At 40.7% G+C, this 21,150-nt stretch overlaps 2 protein-coding genes across 2 annotated transcripts; both read left to right on the top strand.

Moving 5' to 3' along the window:
* The first annotated feature begins 6,624 nt into the window (after window positions 1-6,624).
* On the top strand, window positions 6,625-14,065 carry LOC129505071 (olfactory receptor 52H1-like). Its single transcript, XM_055318002.1, has 2 exons — window positions 6,625-6,719; window positions 13,090-14,065. Exon 2 carries the CDS (start codon window positions 13,109-13,111, stop codon window positions 14,063-14,065), a length of 957 nt encoding a protein of 318 aa, XP_055173977.1. The 5' UTR covers window positions 6,625-6,719; window positions 13,090-13,108.
* Window positions 14,066-17,841: 3,776 nt separating this feature from the next.
* Window positions 17,842-20,770, top strand: LOC129505054 (52 kDa repressor of the inhibitor of the protein kinase-like). Its single transcript, XM_055317983.1, is given in 7 exon segments — window positions 17,842-18,048; window positions 18,147-18,171; window positions 18,174-18,286; window positions 18,288-18,430; window positions 18,432-18,966; window positions 19,279-19,737; window positions 19,946-20,770. Coding segments are annotated over 7 exon segments (2,307 nt in total).
* Window positions 20,771-21,150: the final 380 nt, after the last annotated feature.

Raw genomic sequence — 21,150 nt, 5'->3', positions numbered from 1 at the left:
TGTAGGCCTGAAGTCTGGGTGGGCAGGGTAAGTTCTTAGTGTATATTAGCTTAGAAACCTAATCTGTAGCCCTAGGTCCAGAGAAGGGACAGATGAAAAAATTATTTGGTAATCAGAGCTGTGGTTTTGCCTGTAATTTTATTTTTTAATTTTTTTAATTTAATTTTATTTTTTTTGCCTGTAATTTTAGTCCGATTTTTACTTACTCATTCAGTTTACAAAAAAGTATAATCTGTGTCTGGGCAACTGTGTATATATATTTTGCAATTTCTTCTTATTGCTATAAGGTAATTACAAAACTCTTAATGAAAATAATAAAATGCCATCTCTTTTTCATGACAAATATTTTTCTACAGAATCTGAATAATCTTTTTTCCGCTCCATAGATCTTAGCTGTTTACACATCACTGAAGATCAAGAAACTTCTATTGTGATGACGCTGAGGTTTTGGACTTTTACTTTGGTTACTCCAATCCATTTCTAGACAGCATCAAGCACAGGTTGTGGCACGTAATAGGTGCATAGGGAAAGTTTATCATACAAATGAATGGCAAAAAATCATGAAATCGAAGTTAAGACTGCAGGCATTTATTGTGGACAAAGGAAGAAGGCAATCGGGAACCTAAAGCTCATTTTTCACTCAATCTTGAGAAAGTCAAATGACATGTGAGTGGTCAGAGGCCCCTAAGAATAAACACAAAGGTGATGCTAACTTCCTATGGCCAATTAGAAGGAAAAGCACATACAGTCTAAGATGTGGGTTTGAAACCCAGGCAGTTGGAAGAACTGGTGGCCCAAGTCTCTTCTTCCTTTTCATACCTCAAAGAGATGTCGTCCAATGCTAAACATGTCTCTTTATTTGTATGATTCTCTTTTCAAACCCAGCATGTCTATAATTGGGTCAGAGGGAGTCACTCAGTCACTAGATATGTTAAAGAATAACTATTTTTGGTGTTTGCCAGGTGTCAAGGGTAGTTGACGTCTGCTTTTCTCCCAGATCCAAGGTGTCCTCAATGCCTGTTGCTTCTTTCTATAAAATCTCTTGGAGTCCCCAGTGAGTGTGAGCACCTCCTCTCTCCCCACAGTGATCCCAACACTTGTCACTTTCCTCTGCAATGAAAATGCCAGAGTTCTACACGGTTTCTCTACTTCTACTGCTTTCCCATCCTAGTCACATGGGATTAGATTCATCATTCTACAGTAACTCTCAACATATAATTGTAATAAGTAAGACTGCTTTTGTGGACACAGACACTATAGTTTGAGTGTATGTTCCTTTCCTATGTGACAACAGTCACATATTTTCCTCCAGAATTATTGGATATATTTTGAACACCATACATAGAGATGCTATGAAGTAAGTACAGGAGGCAGTGGAGGCAGAGAAAAAAAAAGCAGTGATAAAGATTTTTTTTTAAATAAGAAAAGGGGGATCCCTGGGTGGCGCAGTGGTTTGGCGCCTGCCTTTGGCCCAGGGCGCGATCCTGGAGACCCGGGATCGAATCCCACGTGGGGCTCCCGGTGTATGGAGCCTGCTTCTCCCTCTGCCTGTGTCTCTGCCTCTCTCTCTCTCTCTCTCTCTCTCTCTGTATGACTATCATAAATAAATAAAATAAATAAATAAATAAATAAATAAGAAAAGGATTAATATACTTTCCCTCTACCAAGTGTTCCTATGCTTTTATTACATTGAGCTCTAGTCTATGTGAGAGATAATCATGATTCAGTTGCATAATCCATAGTGCATATAAACTAGAAGACAGTGAGATGTTCAGAGAAGAGCGACCTCTCCTGCTATGATGAACAGAAGGGAGTATCATCAGAGAGCTCGTAGAGAGAAGGCACCGGTAATTAATCATACTCTTACAGAATATAGTTTCAAACAACTCTTACGTCTCTCATCCCAGTATAGAGCTGTTAGAACATCCTAAATTTCTAATCAGTAAAAGCAAAAAAAAAAATGATATTTTTCCTAACAAAGTTGGGAATCATAAGAAGCCAGTCAAATTGGGTTGGGAAGAGTGCATGGTTCAGGAAGAGGAACTGATGTGGCTACAAAGGCAGAAGGAAATGTAGACTAAATAAAATGTCCTTATAACCTGCAGCCCATTGACAAATACTTAAGGCAGGCTGAGTATGCTGATTCCCAGGAAGCTCCCAAGATCTGAATGTTAATGCCTTGCTAGAGGGAAAAACATCCTTAGTTTTACAGTAGCAAAGACTCCAGAATGCTCTGGAGTCTTCCTTAGCAAATGAAAATCCTTTTGGAACTTCCCTCGTTTTTACTCCTCTCCCCTCCCCCTTTACGATCCTGGGGCAACAGTTTTTTCTGCACAAGACTGCTGTCCCTGTGCTTTATAATACCACCTTGGCATTGAAGGTGTTTCAAGAATTCTTTTTTGGCCATCTGCTCTGGACCCCAAACAATACTATTCAAATCACATCAAAATCACATCAACCACCTTACCTGTCCTTGACCTGTGGTGCAAACTTGTTGAGTACTTTCCTCTCCAGGGGTTTTTCAGGGGTATGACCTTAATGGAACACTTTCAATTGGATTGCTTGGGCTGCAATCTTCCAGGCTATGGGGAGGAGAAAGCTTGGCTTGGCTGGAAGTTATAGTACAATAGCCAGAATGGTAATGATGAGGTAGCAGAAGGCATGCTGAGGAGAAGCACAAGCTGATACCCTGCAACCCTCCCCAACCAGGTGGGGTATGTGTGCCGTTCCTAGGCACTCCTGGCTGCCCTAAAGTTAAAGGAAGGAAAAAAGAATACATAATAGAGATGACAGCCCAGCCAGTTATGAATCTTCCTCAGTTTACAGATGTCTTAGAGATTTGCAAGGAAAAGTATCTTACCAATAACCTCACTTTCAGAAGGAAACTCTCAACTTGTCTTAATGTTAATGATTTGTTAGAGGGAAAAACAACCTTAATTTGACAATGGTAAGATCTTGTAGGATCTTGTAGGTCCTCTTTAGGATGTACAAGTCCTTTTGAACTTATCCCCTTTTTCCTTATTTCCAACTCCCAAGTCCTGGGAGTTATTGTAATATCCAACTGATTATATAAATCAGTCACCCCTCACAACCCTGGTGCAGCAGCTCTTTCTGCCCACAGGTCCTGTCCCTGTACTTTACTAAGTAAAGTACATCATTTTGTACATCATTTTGTACGAAAGATGTCTCAAGATTTCTTTCTTGGCCATGGGCTCCAGAACTCACCTCACCTACATTCTGAAACTATATCAGTAATAAGACCCAGAAACTTGATGCCCTCTCTTTATTCCTGTCTTTATACAAAGTTGCCTGTCTTGGACGCAGGACAGCCTCCAAAGTGACCAACATGGCTGCCAATCTTCAGAGTCCTGTGTGGGGTTTCCTCCTCATTGGGCTAATGTGATCCCCTCCCCATCCCTGGTATAGCTGCTTCTGGCAGAGAGACCTCCCCTAGAAACCGGCCTAAACAGTACCTGATTAAATTAAAACCCAACCAGGGACTATTTCCTAGGGAAGTTGGCTCAAAAGACTTCATATGTTGGAATGTTGCTTAGAGCCATGATGGATTTAAATCTTTACTGTTTTCTGTCAATATCCTCCACTAACTACTTAAGTTACACAATTGGGTGATTTCTTTGATCTTGTAAAACTTTTCTAGTGTTCGTTCCCATGGGTTTAGAACGTGCGGTTCAACATGGCCTTCATGGCAGGGCCTTTGCAGCAAGGCATCCTCGGTGCATAGGCTGGCATACATCACAGTCTAGGGCAGGCCTCCCTCCTCCAAGGCCTTTAGGGCAGGCGATGATCAGAGCAATCTTGTTGAGGGATGGCTCTGGTCACTTTGACATCAAGAACCTCTAACATATCCTGCAGGTGGGAGACCACCCAGGCAATGGGAGTTGGAGGGGCAGATTTTCTTGGTAATAGACCTTTTCTCTTCAGTCCCTAAAGACTCTGCCTTGGGATGTTCTTTAACCCATTGGAAACTGTTCAGATTGCAGGATTTATGGGGAAAAAAAATAGTGACTGGTGATCTCTGAGTTTGAAGCAGGAGAGCTAGGATCTTATCTCACATAGTCAAAGAATGAATCTTGGGAGCAAAAGAGAGCGAATAAAGTGATAGAAGTTTATTAAGCAAAGATACAGAGAAAGCTCTCAGGGGTGAGAGGGGTCCTGACTGTTGCCAATGTGGGCCTCTACTGACAGTCTTTCATTTAGAACTGACCAGAGAGCTTATGGCCTTAGCATTCTGTGACGTCTTGGTTCGAGTAAGGACTGGTGATACCATCTTTAATGGCTTCCTTTTTTGGGGGGTCTGGTTATTCTTTGTTGTCACAGATGACTATCATAAAAAAGACCCCCTCTCCAACCATACCTAGGGCAGAGTGGTCTGGTTTGTTCCCTTATCTCTGGTTTCCTTACATCTCAGCATTTTTGGGATTTCTGTGAGCCTGATCGCATAGCCCCCTACCTATTTCTCCCTTCCTAGCTCCACCTCTCCCTTCCTCCAGGTGATGAAGTTTTGAATCGGGAACCCTTTTTCTCTGTCTTCTGGCAGCACCTCACCTTTTCTGCCTTCTTTTCCTCTAGTGTCTGTATCACCGTGGGTGTGGCCTTCATAATTGGGTTCTATATCATCCTTGGTGCCTCTCCCATCCTTGGCTCCTCCTTCTTCTCCCCTTGCTGTCCTGGAGGAAAGAACACTCCTGGACTTATCACCTCCCATTTCCCCACCAGTGCCCCAGGTAAAAACTGGTAGTGGGAAACATACTGATTGATTTTTTTAAATGTTTTATTTTATTTAAATTCAATTTCCCAACATAGTATAACATCCAGTGCTCTTCTCATCACGTGCACTCTTTAATGCCCACCACCCTGTTACCCCATCCTCCCACCCACCTCCCCCTCTGCAACCCTTTGTTTGTTTCCCAGAGTTAAGAGTCTCTCATGGGTTGTTTTCCTCTCTAATTTTTCCCCACTCAGTTTCCCCCTTCCCAACTGATTTTTCAGTGGACCCAGGTGGAACATAACTCAGTATTTAAACTAGCTGAAACTTTTTATTCTCTAAGATTTACTAAAGGTCAAATAGCTGGTGTTATCTCTGTTGCAAGTTGTTAGCAAAAGGATGATTTACAATGATAGTTAATCTTCAGTCTCAGCATTTCCATCGGTAATTGTTAAGATAGCTTTCAAAGTCTTTGGTCATCTGAAACTGTATAAAAAGTTTTGCTTGGGTGATAAATTTGGATTGAATTAATTGGATATCTAGGTCTTTCCCAAAGAGAATGGAATACTAAAGAAATGATTACCGAAGTAGGTTTGAAGTTTTGACTTATTGCAGAGAAATAAGGATATTTGAGTCTGTTGGAAAACATGTTTTGTGCTTAAATGGTTGATAAATTTGCCATCTAAGGAATTCTGGTGTAAGAGTTCACACTTGATTACTACTTAGTTTTCACTGGACACTAAGGTTTCTAAGAGTTAAAATTCTGCTAAATGTAATTAAGACTGATGGAAATAAGGGAAACAACTCTGAACAAAAAAGTTGTAAAATGCTTATGAAGGGAAATCGTTAGAGAGGAATTTTATATGTGATCAGGACTTAGGTTGACATGGATGGATTTTAAGAGTACATTGGTGAAAGATTGAAATTCTTTTCTCAGTTCAAAGGAAAAAGTTTTCTTAAATTGTTTGCATTTGATAAGAAAATGTAAACAGAGTTTTTTCTTCTCTTTTATCTGCCCAGAAAACCAGGTTCTAGGTTTTATCTTTATCAGTTCTCTGTTTACTTGGTTAAAACTTCTCAATATTAAAGGAGCTAAGTTTTGCTAACAACTATATAGCTATACATTGCCTTTGAAATGTCTTATTGCCACCTTGGTTAAATAAATAAGTTAAATTTTGCAATGATCTGTAACCCTATTTATTTACTCATGTGCTTTCAAAACTTTCTGAGGTTTTTGAACAAACTTCCCCAAGATTTAAATTGTAAAGAAAGTCTCATTGACTCATAAGGTCTTTTTATTTGGTATGTCAAGTTGCTCTGGAAGCACTTATTGTTGCTTAATAAGTCTTAGGTTATCTTTGGGTACATGCCATTCTAGAGATGATATGCAATTTATAAAGTTTTAATATGTTCTAGTATAATGGCCATTATTTGATCTTGTTTTTTTTTTCATTACTTGATGTTCTAATTATTGAAGTGTTATGTGTCACAGAAATAACGATTTCCTTGCCAGCTATATTGTAACCTCTCATCAGATATTTAACCATGTCCATTTTTGAGTCTTTTTGTCATTTGTAGTTATAGTTCTTATTCTCTTGCAACAGAGGTTTCATCTTAGGAGGTTCATTAAAAGGGCTTTTGACAAATACAGGCTTTTGATACCTTTAAAATCCTAAAGCTAAAATTGGTATTTCCACAACTTCCTAAAAAGCTGCATTCAGCCTAAGAATTAGTAACATGGAACTAAATGAGCTTAAAAAGATGAGTATAGTTTGTGACTCTTGTTTGAATCTCATTACAGGACATGATTGGAAACACTAGTTATTTTACCCAGGCTTTGACTGGAATGTTATATTTGAGAGAAATGCATAGACTCAGATACAACTAAACAGCTCTAAGGAGCTAAAGTTGACTTTATGAAGCATGAAGACAATAGAGCCTTTTGGAAAGGTTGGCCAGATGCCTTGCTTAAGAGCTCCCAGCACCTTACCAGGTGAGTAAAGAATGTCACTTCCTGGCAAGTGCAAGAACCTTAGGATACTTTGGGGACCTCTTGAAGAAGAATTTGCCCAAATCTATAGGTATTGCAGGCATGTGAGATGGCAAGTACTTGGCATGGCTTCTGGCCTGGAGAGGCTACCAAAAGGTCAATCTAGATTCCTTATAAAATATATCAGCAAAGCAGAGTCTAAAAGACCTATATGACTAGTCACTATTCTTACCGAGTTTATATAAATCATTAAGCCAAGTTTGTTAGAATTAGACTTGCTTTACAAATGAATTAGTACTGATTTGGTGATCTCTGATTTAAAAGGAGGGTTATTATAGACAGAAAATGTGTCAATAACACATCTTTGTAGATACTATATTCTAAGCACTGAGACTCAAGAAAACTGGATTACTCTTTTACCATTAGGGCTTCTCAGAAGTGGGATTGCCTCCAAACCACCAATATGATTCTGTCCCTTTGAATTACTATATGAAAAGTCCTTTCTCACTGTAGACCTGTCAATATATGCAGATTATAATGGTCTGATAAATTATTCACTTGAGGCCAGGTGAATTCATAAATCTCTAAATGCACACACAAAACATATCCTCCCTAAAACTAATCTGATGGTCACTAGCAACCACCATATAAATGACTGGAAGTCTAATACAGCAGGGGTTTTAAGTTTAAAATGGAAGGGCCCTACTGGGTCATAATATGTACTCTCACTGCAAAAGAGTTAGAGGGACACTCTTCATGGGCTCATATATAGAGAATAAAACCTTATCTCCTTCACATGAAACCAATGAGCAAACTAATGTGCCTTCTTATTCCTGTGAACCTGTGGAAGACCTCAAATTTCTCTTCAAACAACAATAAAGGACTGGAGGACAATTTTAGTTAACTATCAGGTCTTTTTATTCAGACTTCTATTTCTTGCTATAATACTAAACCTTCTTTTGTTGTCTTTTCTGGTGTCTCCCTGCCTGGTGCCAAACTTCTAGCTACAGCTGATCTTTTATACTCAAGGAGGCTCATATATGATATCTACCTTGCATTGGCTGCCTCTGCCTTTGGGAACTCCTATATGAGTCACCCGTTTGATCAGTGTTGACCCATAGGTAGGGATATCTCTATGCCTCTATTAAGTAGGAAGAACTTATGGAAGATAAGACCTTCCACCCTCATCAACCTTAAAGATTTAAGCTTGTCAAAATTGTTCATAGGGGATTGATATATGAGAAACACAGGCAGAAAAAATGTAGGGAAATTAAATGTCTTTATAACCTGTAGTCCATTGAAAAATACTTGAGGCAGGCAGAGTATAATGTTCCTCCAGGAAATTCCCAAACGTCTTTATGTTAATGCCTTGTGAAAGGGAAAAACAACATTAGTTTCAGAATAGCAAGATATATGGTATCCTGCAAGTCTTCGTTAGAGCATGAAAATCCTTTTGGAACTTCCTTTGTCTTTACTACCCCCCACCCCGACCAACACCCACTCTCCCAAGAAGTATATAATCAGTAACTCCTCACCATCCCAGGGCAGCAGCTCTTAGTGCCCACAGGTTCTGTTCTTATGCTTTAAGAAAAACCACATTTCTGCACAGAAGACATCTCAAGATCTCCTTCTTTCTTTGCCATCAGCTCCGGAACTCAACACCACTTCAAACCACATCAATGTGGCTGCTAATCAGGAGGATAAGAGCTTCTTAGGTACAAACTGAGACCTGTCCTCCAAGCCCCTAACATTGTCAGTGGGCACATCTAACAGACCTCCCACAGGAAGATACTTTATTATTAATATTTGTTTTCTTAGTAAAAGTGGTATTAGTGTTTCATTTGGGTTGAGTCCATTAAGGAAAACATGAAAAAGATGCCGATGAAGATTAGTTAAGCTACCAAAAAGCAGCAGGAGCCAGGACTCAGAGATGAGAACAAAATGGGATATAGCAAAGGGTGGGTGTGACCAGATATACACGGTAGGAAGAGCAGTGTGTAGAGGGGACACTGTGGGAGAGGGGCACAAAAGAAATAAGCTGATTCTTTAGGAAGCCATAGAGTGATGTAGGTAGGAGCCATGTGTGATGTAGTTAAGACATGAAGGTAGCTAGACGATGAGAGAAAGGGATGGCTTGAGGAGATATTCAGAGGGAACAGCAATACATTTTTAAAAAAAGACCCTCAATTCCTCCTGAGTAGTAAGGTGACATTTGCTGAGCCTAGAAACACTGAGAACAGGCCCAGGGGTGGGTAGTGGATGCATTTTGGAGATTGACGGATTTCAAGTAAAAAAGGGAGGCTCAAAAAAAGATATTACAGAATGGTAACCACTGGATTTACCAATGAGAACATACTGACTTAGACCATCAAAGGAAAGAGCGTCCAGGATCTGCTTCACTCCTGCCCAATTATAGAGATGGTGACAACCAACTATCCTGTTTTCTAGTATTAATGCTCACAGCCACATACCTACTACTCTCCCAGGACAGGGAGGCAGGGAGGTACAAATATCCATTGTAGAGCCTATGAAGGCCCCACTTTGAAGAGCAATAGAACATCTTGACATGGGCCATATGATTATTCTAAGAAATGTCTGGTGAGTCTCCGCTGTGTTAGACATATTCACAAGCACTGGTCTACCTAGTTTGTCAACCCTTTTATAATTGCAAGAGGTAGGTACTATATTATCACCTTCTTACAGATACTAAGTGTTTTGTCTGAGCCTTTATCCAAGGAGTGGGGTCAGGGGGCAAGAGTTTGAAGCTAGGTGATGTGACAGGTGGACAAGCGCAGGGCCATATTCCCACAGGCATGCAGGCTCATGTGCAATGCAAAATAATAAATATCCAGAGGCAGTATCAACTCCCAGGCTTGGGCATGGTTATCATAACTTCTTCACACTTTCCCCTTGAGAGTAAGAGGATGCCAGGGTCCCTCAGGCCCTATCTATTTACTTCTTCCCCAAATTGAATATTGGCCAGAAAAAATAAATGAGCAGGGAATCCATCTTTCAAAGATTCCTTGCTTTCTCCTTCACTTATTTCTTTGCTTGCTGCCTTCTCTTCTCTTCTTGCAGAGTTTCTAGCTGGTTGTTGATACAACTTTTCTTCTTCCTGTGTGGCCCAATGCTCACCATTTAGGTGAGTGTTAGTTGTTTGAGGGGTGTGGCCTGAAGTAGGAATTGAACAGAAAGAAGAGGTGGGTGAGCACTTAGGACTCAGTTTCCAGGAGCCTTGTACTGAGACTGTCATTTCCTTTCTGGGGCATTTCCCACATAGAATCGCTAGTCACGGTTACCAGAATTGCACAGATGCTCCATCAAATGAATGACAAAGATCCAGACAGATCCACAACTATACACCTAGTTTGAGCATGGCCAAGCTAACTGTTGTCTGAAAAATTCTGGGTCAGACGTGTGAGGAGGACTCACCACTCTGACCTAAAGAATGGGATTAAGTCTGCAGGTGTGTGTGTGTGTGTGTGTGTGTGTGTGTATGTACATGTATGTATGCCGAGAGGCTTCTGTTGGTTTGGATGCATGTATGCTCTGTTCTCTTCTTCACCGAGTGGTCTGACAGTGAAGGATGGTACAGATTATATCAAATGCGGTCTATAGGGAGACATACATGCTTGCTATGGGCTAGACTGCAGCAGGAAGCGGTTTGGGGGCATGTCTTTTATGTTCTAATAATAACTAAGAATTAGAGCTTTTAGACCCTTTTCAAACATGTGGGAACCAATGAATTATACAGTTCAAAAAATCTCATCTATGTTCACACATTTCGTAAATCGTGGAGCTGGAATTTAAGTGCTCAGCGAACTGATCTGGTTCCACAGCATACCCATGTGCCAATATTTCCTTGTGTTACTATGGGCCTCTGTGTCATGTGTGTGTGTTTCACCATAATACCATAGACACATTTAATAAAATGAATACTAACACTTTATATCATCCAATACCTATTCATATTTAAATTCCCACAATTACGCATCAGCTCCCAGGCTTGTTATTTTTCTAAATAATTCATAAGAATTGCTTTGGTGGTTCATTCTCTTAAATTTCTTTAGTCTAGAAAAGTATTTTCCTCATCTAAGCACCTTCCACTCTGTTAATAGCATTGACTTATTGAGGAGACCAGGCTGTTTCATAGATTGCCCTGACTTCTAGATTTGTCTGGCACAAACGACAAGCCTCAGAGATGACATTGACCATGTGTGCCCATGTGTGTGTGTTGTAAAGGCTTTGGGTGACTGTGTGAACACCTGTTGTGTCTGAGTGCATGACACATAAAAAGTAGACAAGACTCCCCCTCACATGGTTATGAATGAAGGATGCCTGCAGACAAGCTGAAGAGCTGGGATTGACAGTGCTGGGCTCAGGATCCTGATGCCAGGTGCTGTTTCAGGCTGTGAGCAGCACACAGATGGGTGGGTTTTCACATGAAGGCTGAATAACCCAATTATATCTCTACCGTTGGTGAAGGGTGAGTCTTAGGCGCCCCTGAATGCATAAGAAGGAGACGAAGGTCACTCAGCCAGAGAGCAGGCATACGGAGCAGATGAGGGTTGGACTGTGGCCACTGTGTGAACTTGGGGTGTGCTCCTGAGTCTAGAACCTAAAATAACAGAGACACTGTAGAAGAGGGTTTCTGAGTCTTCCAGGAAAGTGTTTTTCTGTATAGATAAGGGAAAGTCAGAGAGGAAAGAAGAGATCATCCTGCTTCTGTTTTACCAAAAGCAGATGGGTGGAGACTGGAAGTGTTGGTCTGGCAGATGTTGGTCTGGTAAGCTGGGCCTAAGAATGAGTGAAAATGTGGGGCTTGGCAGGATGCTGAATGTGAGCTTTTTCTGTCAGGACTCAGAGGTGCATGAATAGCAGGAGCTTCCTGGCATTGCTGCTCCTGGTAGTGAGTGGCTGGCTGTATGGTGGGTTATGTGTAGAACATGAATAGCGTTTCATGCAAACACATTGCTAGAGATGAAAGGAGGTACAGGAATCTAGTCTTTAAAAAAGCAATTCTCCAAGTAAAAGTTCTGGGAATTCACCCAAGAAATAGCAGTTTCAAATTCCGATTGTGAAATAGGATGTTTATATTTTCATTGGTATGTATCCATGTGTTTGTACGATGTGTGCAATGTGTATAGTGTGTACATGTACATGTATGGCATGTGTGTGGTGTGTATGTGTGTGTGGTGCGCACGTGTGTAAGATGTATCTGTGATACATACAGGGTGCTGGGGGGTGTTTTGCAGGAGTATGGGTTGGTGAATCTATTGTGATAAAATGCGTATTAGATTATAAAGATAGATCAGAGAATGTCTGAGATTGTCTGAGAGAATAACTGTTGTAACATCTGTGTATCTATCCAATAGAATATGGATTTGCAAGGAAACAATCCTTCTTTTGGAAATAAACTTTGACAAAGTGTGTTACTAAGTCAACATAATAGAATGTTATGCAGCAGTTTAGTGTAGAAGGTCTTGAAAATTATTTTTAGGCAGAGAGATAGAGCAGAGACTCAAGAACCTCATCTATATGGAACTTTTCTAAATTTTATTTAAGTTCTACATGATGTTCAGCATAGGCTAAGAACTCGGCCTCTGTTTGTTGAGTTGACTAAATTTTTGGATTTTTACCTCCTCCAAAAGAATGGTTAGCACACATAATGTAAGAGCCTTAGCCATCCAGGAGCATAAAAGAGCAAGTATTTATGGTGAGGCAAATTCTGATATTCCACATGACAGGACAAGCAAATCTTCTCAAGATCGTGTCTAGACTAAGCAACCAATAACGTCTATAAAGACCTAGAAATTGTTTCCAGGGACTCCTGGGTGGCTCAGCGGTTGGGCACCTGCCTTTGGCTCAGGTCGTGATCCCTGAATCTGGGATCGAGTCCCGCATCAGGATTCCTAGTAGGAGCCTGCTTCTCCCTCTGCCTATGTCTCTGCCTCTCCTCTCAATCTGTGTCTCTCATTAATAAAGAAATAAATATTAAAAAAAGAAATTATTTCCACCATAAAAAACTGCACACTATAATTTTTAACTTATATCAGAGGTATATTATATCATGAGAGAGGAATTGCAGCCAGTCTGGAAGGCTGCCTGGAAAAGTCGTGTAAAGTAGCCGAGATGGCTAGAAGAAGGAACATCTTCTCTTGAGGTAAAAGGACTGTAAATCTCAGTATATCTGAGATAATCCTAGTTTATGCAAACTACCTGCTGTTGTCTCAACACAAAACTTTATTTATTTCAAAAGTATTCTACTTAACTGATATGGTCTTGTTGTGTTTAGGAGTCAAAAATGATGAATGGTTGGAAATGAGAGAGACTCAGGTGACCCTAACTCTCCTCTACTGCCCTCTGTCCCCAGGACCTGTATTTAGGTCATCATGTCTGCCATGATCATTTTCAACCTGAGCAATTACAACCCAGGACCCTTCATTCTGGTGGGAATCCCAGGCCTGGAGCATTGCCACGTGTGGATTGGGATTCCCTTCTGTATCATCTATGTTGTGGCCCTTGTGGGAAACTGCACCCTTCTCTACCTCATCACAGTGGAACGTAGCCTTCATGAACCCATGTTTTTCTTTCTCTCCATGCTGGCCATGACTGATCTCATCCTGTCCACAGCTGGTGTTCCCAAAACACTCAGTATCTTTTGGCTTGGAGCTCGAGAAATCACATTCCCAGGGTGTCTTACACAAATGTTCTTCCACCACTGTAGCTTTGTCCTAGATTCAGCCATCTTGATGGCCATGGCATTTGATCGCTATGTGGCCATCTGCTCCCCCCTGAGATATACCACTATTCTGACCCCCAGGACCATCACCAAGATTGCAGTGGGCATCTCCTCTCGAAGCTTCTGCATCATCCTGCCAGTTATATTCTTGCTTACACGCTTGCCTTTCTGCGGGACACGCATCATACCACACACATACTGTGAGCACATAGGTGTGGCCCGGCTCGCCTGTGCTGACATCTCCATCAACATCTGGTATGGCTTTTGTGTTCCCATCATGACAGTCATCTCAGATGTGATTCTCATTGCCGTTTCTTACACCCTCATCCTCTGTGCGGTCTTCCGCTTGCCCTCCCGAGATGCCCGCCAGAAGGCCCTTGGCACCTGTGGCTCCCATGTCTGTGTCATCCTCATGTTCTATATACCAGCATTCTTCTCCATCCTTGCCCATCGCTTTGGGCATAATGTCCCTCGTACTTTCCACATCATGTTTGCCAACCTCTACATTGTTATTCCACCTGCACTCAACCCCATTGTCTATGGAGTAAAGACCACACAGATCCGACATAAGGTCATCCTTTTGTTTTCTACCAAGGGTTCAGAATGATGTGTAAATATGCTTTGAAAAGGTAATATGTTTTTATAGGGGATATTAATGTAGCACAAATAAGAAAAAGTTAATCTATTTAAAGTGAATTGTTTGTAACTGCTTTTGTGTACCAGGAAAATGGCACGTTATATACGAAGGAAGTTGGTCTATGTATAAACATTTCCTTGATGATCTGTTTGCTTGTGGAATATGAAATTGTATAGGATATAAGTAGGAAGAAGAGGTAAAAACAGAGAGCTGACTTACTAAAAGGACAATGCAATACAACTGTGCCAATTGATATTTTCAGCTGTGGAAAGAGAAAAATGTTAATTATGCCAGAGATGATGAAGAAGTAAGACAAAAAGTGAAAACATCAATGAATAATTCATTATTTAGGGGATCTGTAGGTGGATTGAGAATATTTACAATAATATTCAATACTCATTATTATTCATGATGTGCATTGGCAGTTCTCTTTCAGTGCCCCCAACACATGAAATCTTTCAGTACAAGCACTGTGAGCAGAATAATCTACCAGCAGTGATGCAATGAAGAGGAGAGAGCATATACTTTTCAACACCAATGTTGTTCACCCCAGTGATGGCAGAGGACAGTAGCTTCTAGGTTCCAAGACACATTGAGGAAGGGAACTGCAGAGATTGGGTCAGGAGATCTCATGCCAGTTCTCTGGGACAGTAAAGTAGATATTTAAACCCACTGGCCTGGAGCCTGTGAAGCCCTTGTTTACAGAGTGTGTTTCCTGGACAGTGAGAAAGAATCAACTATCAGACACATAAGTGTGGTACAGGAGAGATAAACAGAGGAACTCTACAGGGAAGTAGCGCATGCATGAGAAGGTGCATCTAATTACACAAGGATCACATGGCACACAACACCATGTGTCTGTCATACTCGAAGAATGATCTAGAGTTCTTATGATAAATCTTTCATTTTTTGAAAATTATCCACTGGTTTAGAATTATCTGTTGAGTACTCACTGTATTGCAATGAGCCTCTAAGCACTCGCGATATAAAGGTTAGTAATACAAAGAGACTCCTCCCTGCTCTATGGAGCTCATATTCTTGGGAGAGAGATTCACAAGAAACATGAAAACAAATAAATTCTCTACTTTCAAAGAGTAATGTAACTGAGAGAAAAATGAAGTGAATGCAGTGATGCACTCCAAGTGGGCAAGGAGGACAGTGCAGAGAGGACAGCACATGCAAAGGTCCTGGGACTGGAAACAGTGTGACATGACTGTGGACAGAGGAGAGGCATGTGTGGCTGGAGCACAGTGAGGGGGGGGGTGTCCAGAGGAAGGAGGAGGAGGAACATGGTCAGGTCCTGTGGGACTGGAATTATCCAAACTTTGTTCTAGGAGGAGGAAACTGAAGCCTGGAGAGTGAACATGACTTCTCTAAGGCACACAGCAAGGCACTTATAAAAGCAGAGCTTGATTAGGGTGTCAACTGGGTGTCAAACCCCCAGTTCAGAGATTTTCCCACTGCACATAACCTCACTCCTGAGAAAACAATGCCAGAGGGAAGAAAAAATAAGTAGGGATATCAAAGCCCGTTTCTCTAATTTTGGTGAAGTCTAATTATTTTTATTATGCCCCATCCTACTAACTGAGGATTCTGCTCTATGTACTAGCTTGCTAAATGTGCTCACAAATATCAGGAGATGACCTCTAATTCTCTGAGAACATGGATTAGCTAAGAGCTGATATTTTTTTAAAGTTTACTGAGGAAATCTAAATAAACAGATCCTGAGCTAATTTAAACATACATACCCATACATACCTATTTCATCCTGTTAGTAACTCAAAGCCATGGTTGTTCACCAACACACAGGAATGGCTCCCATGAAAGCTTAATGACCCAGACAAAAGCAGTAGAGCAAGGGTCTTCTGCACTGTGTTCCTTACCTTCTCCTACCCTCTGTCTTTGGACCAGTTATCTGTTATTATATTTCTACCCCTCTTCCCTGGAGGATTCATTCATTTATTTTCATGACATATTATCTCTGTGTTGGTAAGTCTATATCCTAGTGTTCATATATGATCTTCTTGATAAATCTGTGTCTTTTTCCCACCTAATAGGGCCAGTATTAGCTTGAAGCAAATAATGTGGATCATGTGGCTTGCAGATTGTAAAATATTAATCTAATGTTAGCTGTTAGGTTAGTATTCTACTACTTACCACTGCCTTTGTCTTTGTCATCTGGAAAGAGAATTTCATCATCATATTTTGTTCTGAAGTCATCCTTATCATTTAAAAACCTCCTTCCACTTTACTATTTACAGGAATAGAAAACAGGTTAAGCCTGGTGTTTCTCTTCCCTCAAGGTCAAATCTACTGCCCCATGTGCCAATGGCTTTTTGTGGTGAGACTGGCAGCAAACATTCTGTTCCAGTGTCAGGCCATGAATGGCATTACATGTTCTGCTTGGATTTAATAAATAAAACTTATACAAATATCAGCAGGTAACTTTCTCACACACAAATTGACTTATCCTATATCTTTTTTCTTTTTCCAAATTCCTTATCCTTATGTTAGATATGAAATTAAAACCATACCATTTGGAGAATTGGAAGGTTTTACCTTCCCATTTTCACAATTTAGAGCTGTGTCCTACAAATATTAGGGCTCCATGGATGTGTCTCTAAATCATCTCTTCCAGAGTTACCAGATGTCAGCATTCTTTAGATGTTTGTGTTTACATTTTTGGCACCTCTTAGATCTGAGCCCTACTCATTCCACCATTCCATTGGCCAACACCTTAGCCAGACAGTTGCATAGTGTACCTAGACCAGAGAGTGCACATATAGTTTAAATTATAAGGCAATGACGTAAAAATGTAGTTATTGCACTTAGAAGAATAATGTAGGGGGGCACTTGGGTGACTCAACCTGTTAAATATCTGACACTGGCTCAGGTCATGGTATCTGGGTCCTGGGATCCAGCCCAGCATCAGGCTCCATGCTCAGTGGGGAGTCTTCTTTTCCATCCCCTTCTCCGTGTCCCTCTGCTTCTCCCCCACTCATTCTCTCGCTCTAATCTCTCTCTCAAATACATTGCTGAAATATTTTTTAAAGATTTTATTTATGCATTTGAGAGATAGAGTATGAGTGAGATAGAAAGCATGAGCAGGGGTGTGGTAGGAGAGGAGGAGCAGAGGGAGAGGGAGAGGCCAACTTCCTGCTGAGCAGGGAGCCTGACATGGGGCTCCATCCCAAGACTTTGGAATCATAATCATAACCTAGGTCAAACGCTTAACCATCTAAGCCACCCAGGTGCCCCTAAATAAATAAGATATATTTTTTAAACACAAAAAGTATATAGGGCTTATTACAAATGAGTAATGGAATGGATTTACAAGGTCTCAGAAGTAAGGAGGAAGTTCAAAGTTTTTATGCTGTCCATCTGCCATTTTGAAACTATTTTTTAAAATAAATACGCAATGATTTATCTAATTTCAGCCCGGTGACATTCATGAAGTATCTGCTATAGGAAATAAATGCATACAGACTGGCAGTAAATAGAGATAGTAAGTACTACCCACGTTGCTTACAATCAGAAAGCTTATGGGTTGGTAAAAAGAACGTATCACCTGCATAGATACTTTGCTCAACTAATCTTATGCATTGCAATGAGTGGCAGATGATGTTAGGGAGCGCAAAGGAGCATACTCAACCATTCCTCAGAGGCAAAGAAAGCTTCCCCGCAAAGTTCATTTCTGTGACTGCTTAGAAGAGCACAAAAGGCCCGGCCCGCCAGCCTGGGCTACGATGCCGGCCTTCTGCGCTGCCCCCACCTGCACGAGGAAGAGCACGCAGTCCGGCCTGGCCTTCTTCAGGTTCCCGCGGGATCCGGCCAGATGCCAGAAATGGGTGGAGAATTGTAGGAGAGCAGATTTAGAAGATAAAACACCTGATCAACTAAACAAACATTATCTATTATGTGCCAAGCACTTTGAGACCTCTATGATCTGTAGAGCTATACTTTTTGCAGAGGCATCAGAAAACTAAAGAATGATTGGGTTATTTTATTTCTCAAAATTAATTGAAGCAGATACTTGTGAAGTCATTGGGAGAGTCCTTATAGGACAGTTCTTCGTGATATGCAATACCAACAATATTTGATCTTACCAGTCATTTGAACAATCCACACAGTAGACACAGAAAACGAATAAAAGAATTGAGTGAAGATGAAATCCAGTCACTGAAACAGAAAAAAAAAGATTGATGAAACTTCTGAACAGGAACCCAAACATAAAGAAATAAACAACAGCAATGCTCAGAACCCCAGTGCAGAAGAAGGGGGTGAAGAACAGGATGAAGACATTTTATCTTTGACTCTTGAAGAGAAAGAAAACAAAGTACCTAAAATCTTTATTTGAAATTTTGATTCTTATGGGAAAACAAAACATGCCTCTGGATGGGCATGAAACTGATGAAATCCCAGAGGGTCTCTGTACCCCTGATAACTTTCGAGCACTGCTGGAGTGCCGGATAAATTCTGGTGAAGAGGTTCTAAGAAAGCGTTTTGAGACAACAGCAGTTAACACATTGTTCTGCTCAAAAACACAACAGAAACAGATGCTAGAAATCTGTGAGAGCTGCGTTCGGGAGGAAACCCTCAGGGAAGTGAGAGACTCTCACTTCTTTTCCATCATCACTGATGATATAGTGGACATAGTAGGGGGAGAACACTTGCCTGTGTTGGTGAGGTTTGTTGATGAATCTCATAACCTGAGAGAGGAATTTTTGGGCTTCTTGCCTTACGAAGCCGATGCGGAAATTTTGGCTGTGAAATTTCACACTACAATAACTGAGAAGTGGGGGTTAAATATGGAATATTGTCGTGGTCAGGCTTACATTGTATCTAGTGGATTTTCTTCCAAAATGAAAATTGTTTTTTTAATAAATTTATTTTTTATTGGTGTTCAATTTGTCAACATATAGAATAACACCCAGTGCTCATCCCATCAAGCGCCCACCTCAGTGCCCGTCAGCCAGTCACCCCCGCCCCCCACCCGCCTCCCCTTCCACCACCCCTAGTCCATTTCCCAGAGTTAGGAGTCTTTCATGTTCTGTCTCCCTTTCTGATATTTCCCACTTTTTTTTTCTCCTTTCCCCTTTATTCCCTTTCACTATTTTTTATATTCCTCAAATGAATGAGACCATATAATTTTTGTCCTTCCCCAATTGACTTATTTCACTCAGCATAATACCAAAATGAAAATTGTTGCTTCTAGACTTTTAGAGAAATATCCCCAAGCTGTCTACACACTTTGTTCTTCCTGTGCCTTAAACATGTGGTTGGCAAAATCAGTGCCTGTTGTGGGAGTATCTGTTGCATTAGGAACAATTGAGGAAGTTTGTTCGTTCTTCCATCGATCTCCACAACTGCTTTTGGAGCTTAACAATGTAATTTCTGTCCTCTTTCAGAATAATGAGGAAAAGGGTAAAGAACTTAAGGAAATATGCCATTCTCAGTGGACAGGCAGGCATGATGCTTTTGAAATTTTAGTGGATCTCCTACAAGTACTTGTTCTATGTTTAGATGGTATAAATAGTGATACAAATATTAGATGGAATAACTATATAGCTGGTCGAGCTTTTGTACTCTGTAGTGCAGTAACAGATTTTGATTTCATCGTTACCATTGTTGTTCTTAAGAATGTTCTATCTTGGGATCCCTGGGTGGCGCAGCGGTTTGGCGCCTGCATTTGGCCCAGGGTGCGATCCTGGAGACCCCGGATCGAATCCCACGTCGGGCTCCCGGTGCATGGAGCCTGCTTCTCTCTCTGCCTCTCTCTCTGCCTGTGTCTCTGCCTCTCTCTCTCTCTCTCTGTGTGACTATCATAAATAAATAAAAAAATAAAATAAGAATGTTTTATCTTTTACAAGAGCCTTTGGGAAAAATCTCCAGGGGCAAACCTCTGATGTCTTCTTTCCAGTCAGTAGCTTGACTGCAGTGCTGCATTCTCTAAATGAAGTGATGGAAAATATTGAAGTTTATCATGAATTTTGGTTTGAAGAAGCCACAAATTTGGCCACTAAACTTGATATTCAGATGAAACTCCCTGGCAAATTCCGCAGAGCGCAGCAAAGTAACCTGGAATCTCAGCTCACCTCTGAAAGCTACTATAAAGAAACTCTAAGTGTTCCAACAGTGGAACACATTATTCAGGAACTGAAAGATATATTCTCAGAACAGCACCTCAAAGCTCTTAAATGCTTATCTCTTGTACCCTCTGGCATGGGACAGTTCAAATTTAATACATCGGAGGGGCACCATGCTGACATGTACAGAAGTGACCTCTCCAATCCTGACACACTCTCAGCTGAGCTGCGTTGCTGGAGAATCAAGTGAAAACACAGAGGGAAAGATATAGAGCTTCCATCCACCATTTATGAAACCCTACATCTACCAGACATCAAGTTTTTTCCTAATGTTTATGCATTGCTCAAAGTCCTATGTATTCTTCCTGTGATGAAGGTTGAGAATGAACGCTATGAAGATGGGCAAAAGTGTCTCAAAGCATACCTGAGGAACACTTTGACAGAACAAAGGTCAAGTAACTTGGCTTTGCTTAACATAAATTTTTATATAAAACATGATCTGGATTTAATGGTAGACACATATATCAAACTTTATACAACTAAGTCAGAGCTTCCTACAGATAACTCAGAAACCATTGAAAATACCTAAGAGACTTTAAAGTAGACTTTCTCTTATGTTTGATATTTGGAAAACTCTGTCAGAAATTTGAAACATCTTACAGAAAGAAAAGCTGTCAGGTGTATGTAGGCCACTTAATCACTGACTATCTTGACTTACTGACCTCTCATTAAGTACATTAGCCATTGATAATCTGCCTATTTAAAACGGCCCCTGATTGAACTCCTGTGCTTTGGAGACATAACTGTTCTTCCAGAAGATAGTGTTGAAAGTGCCACATTACACTTCTACAGGATCTCTGCTAATAGCACTCGGGAATTGTTTTAGTTAAGTCATTTTAGACATAACATTTATTATCACTGGATCCAATTGTCGGGTATTGAGCTATCAGTTTTTAGGAGAAAATAGAT

Source organism: Nyctereutes procyonoides, unplaced genomic scaffold (assembly GCF_905146905.1).
Source record: "Nyctereutes procyonoides isolate TBG_1078 unplaced genomic scaffold, NYPRO_anot_genome, whole genome shotgun sequence".
Classification (NCBI taxonomy): Eukaryota; Metazoa; Chordata; class Mammalia; order Carnivora; family Canidae; genus Nyctereutes; species Nyctereutes procyonoides.
This window is presented reverse-complemented; position numbering and strand designations above follow the sequence as displayed.

Coding starts and splice junctions, on each gene's coding strand:
- LOC129505071 (XM_055318002.1), top strand. CDS start 13,109: ATGTCTGCCATGATCATTTTCAACCTGAGCAATTACAACCCAGGACCC.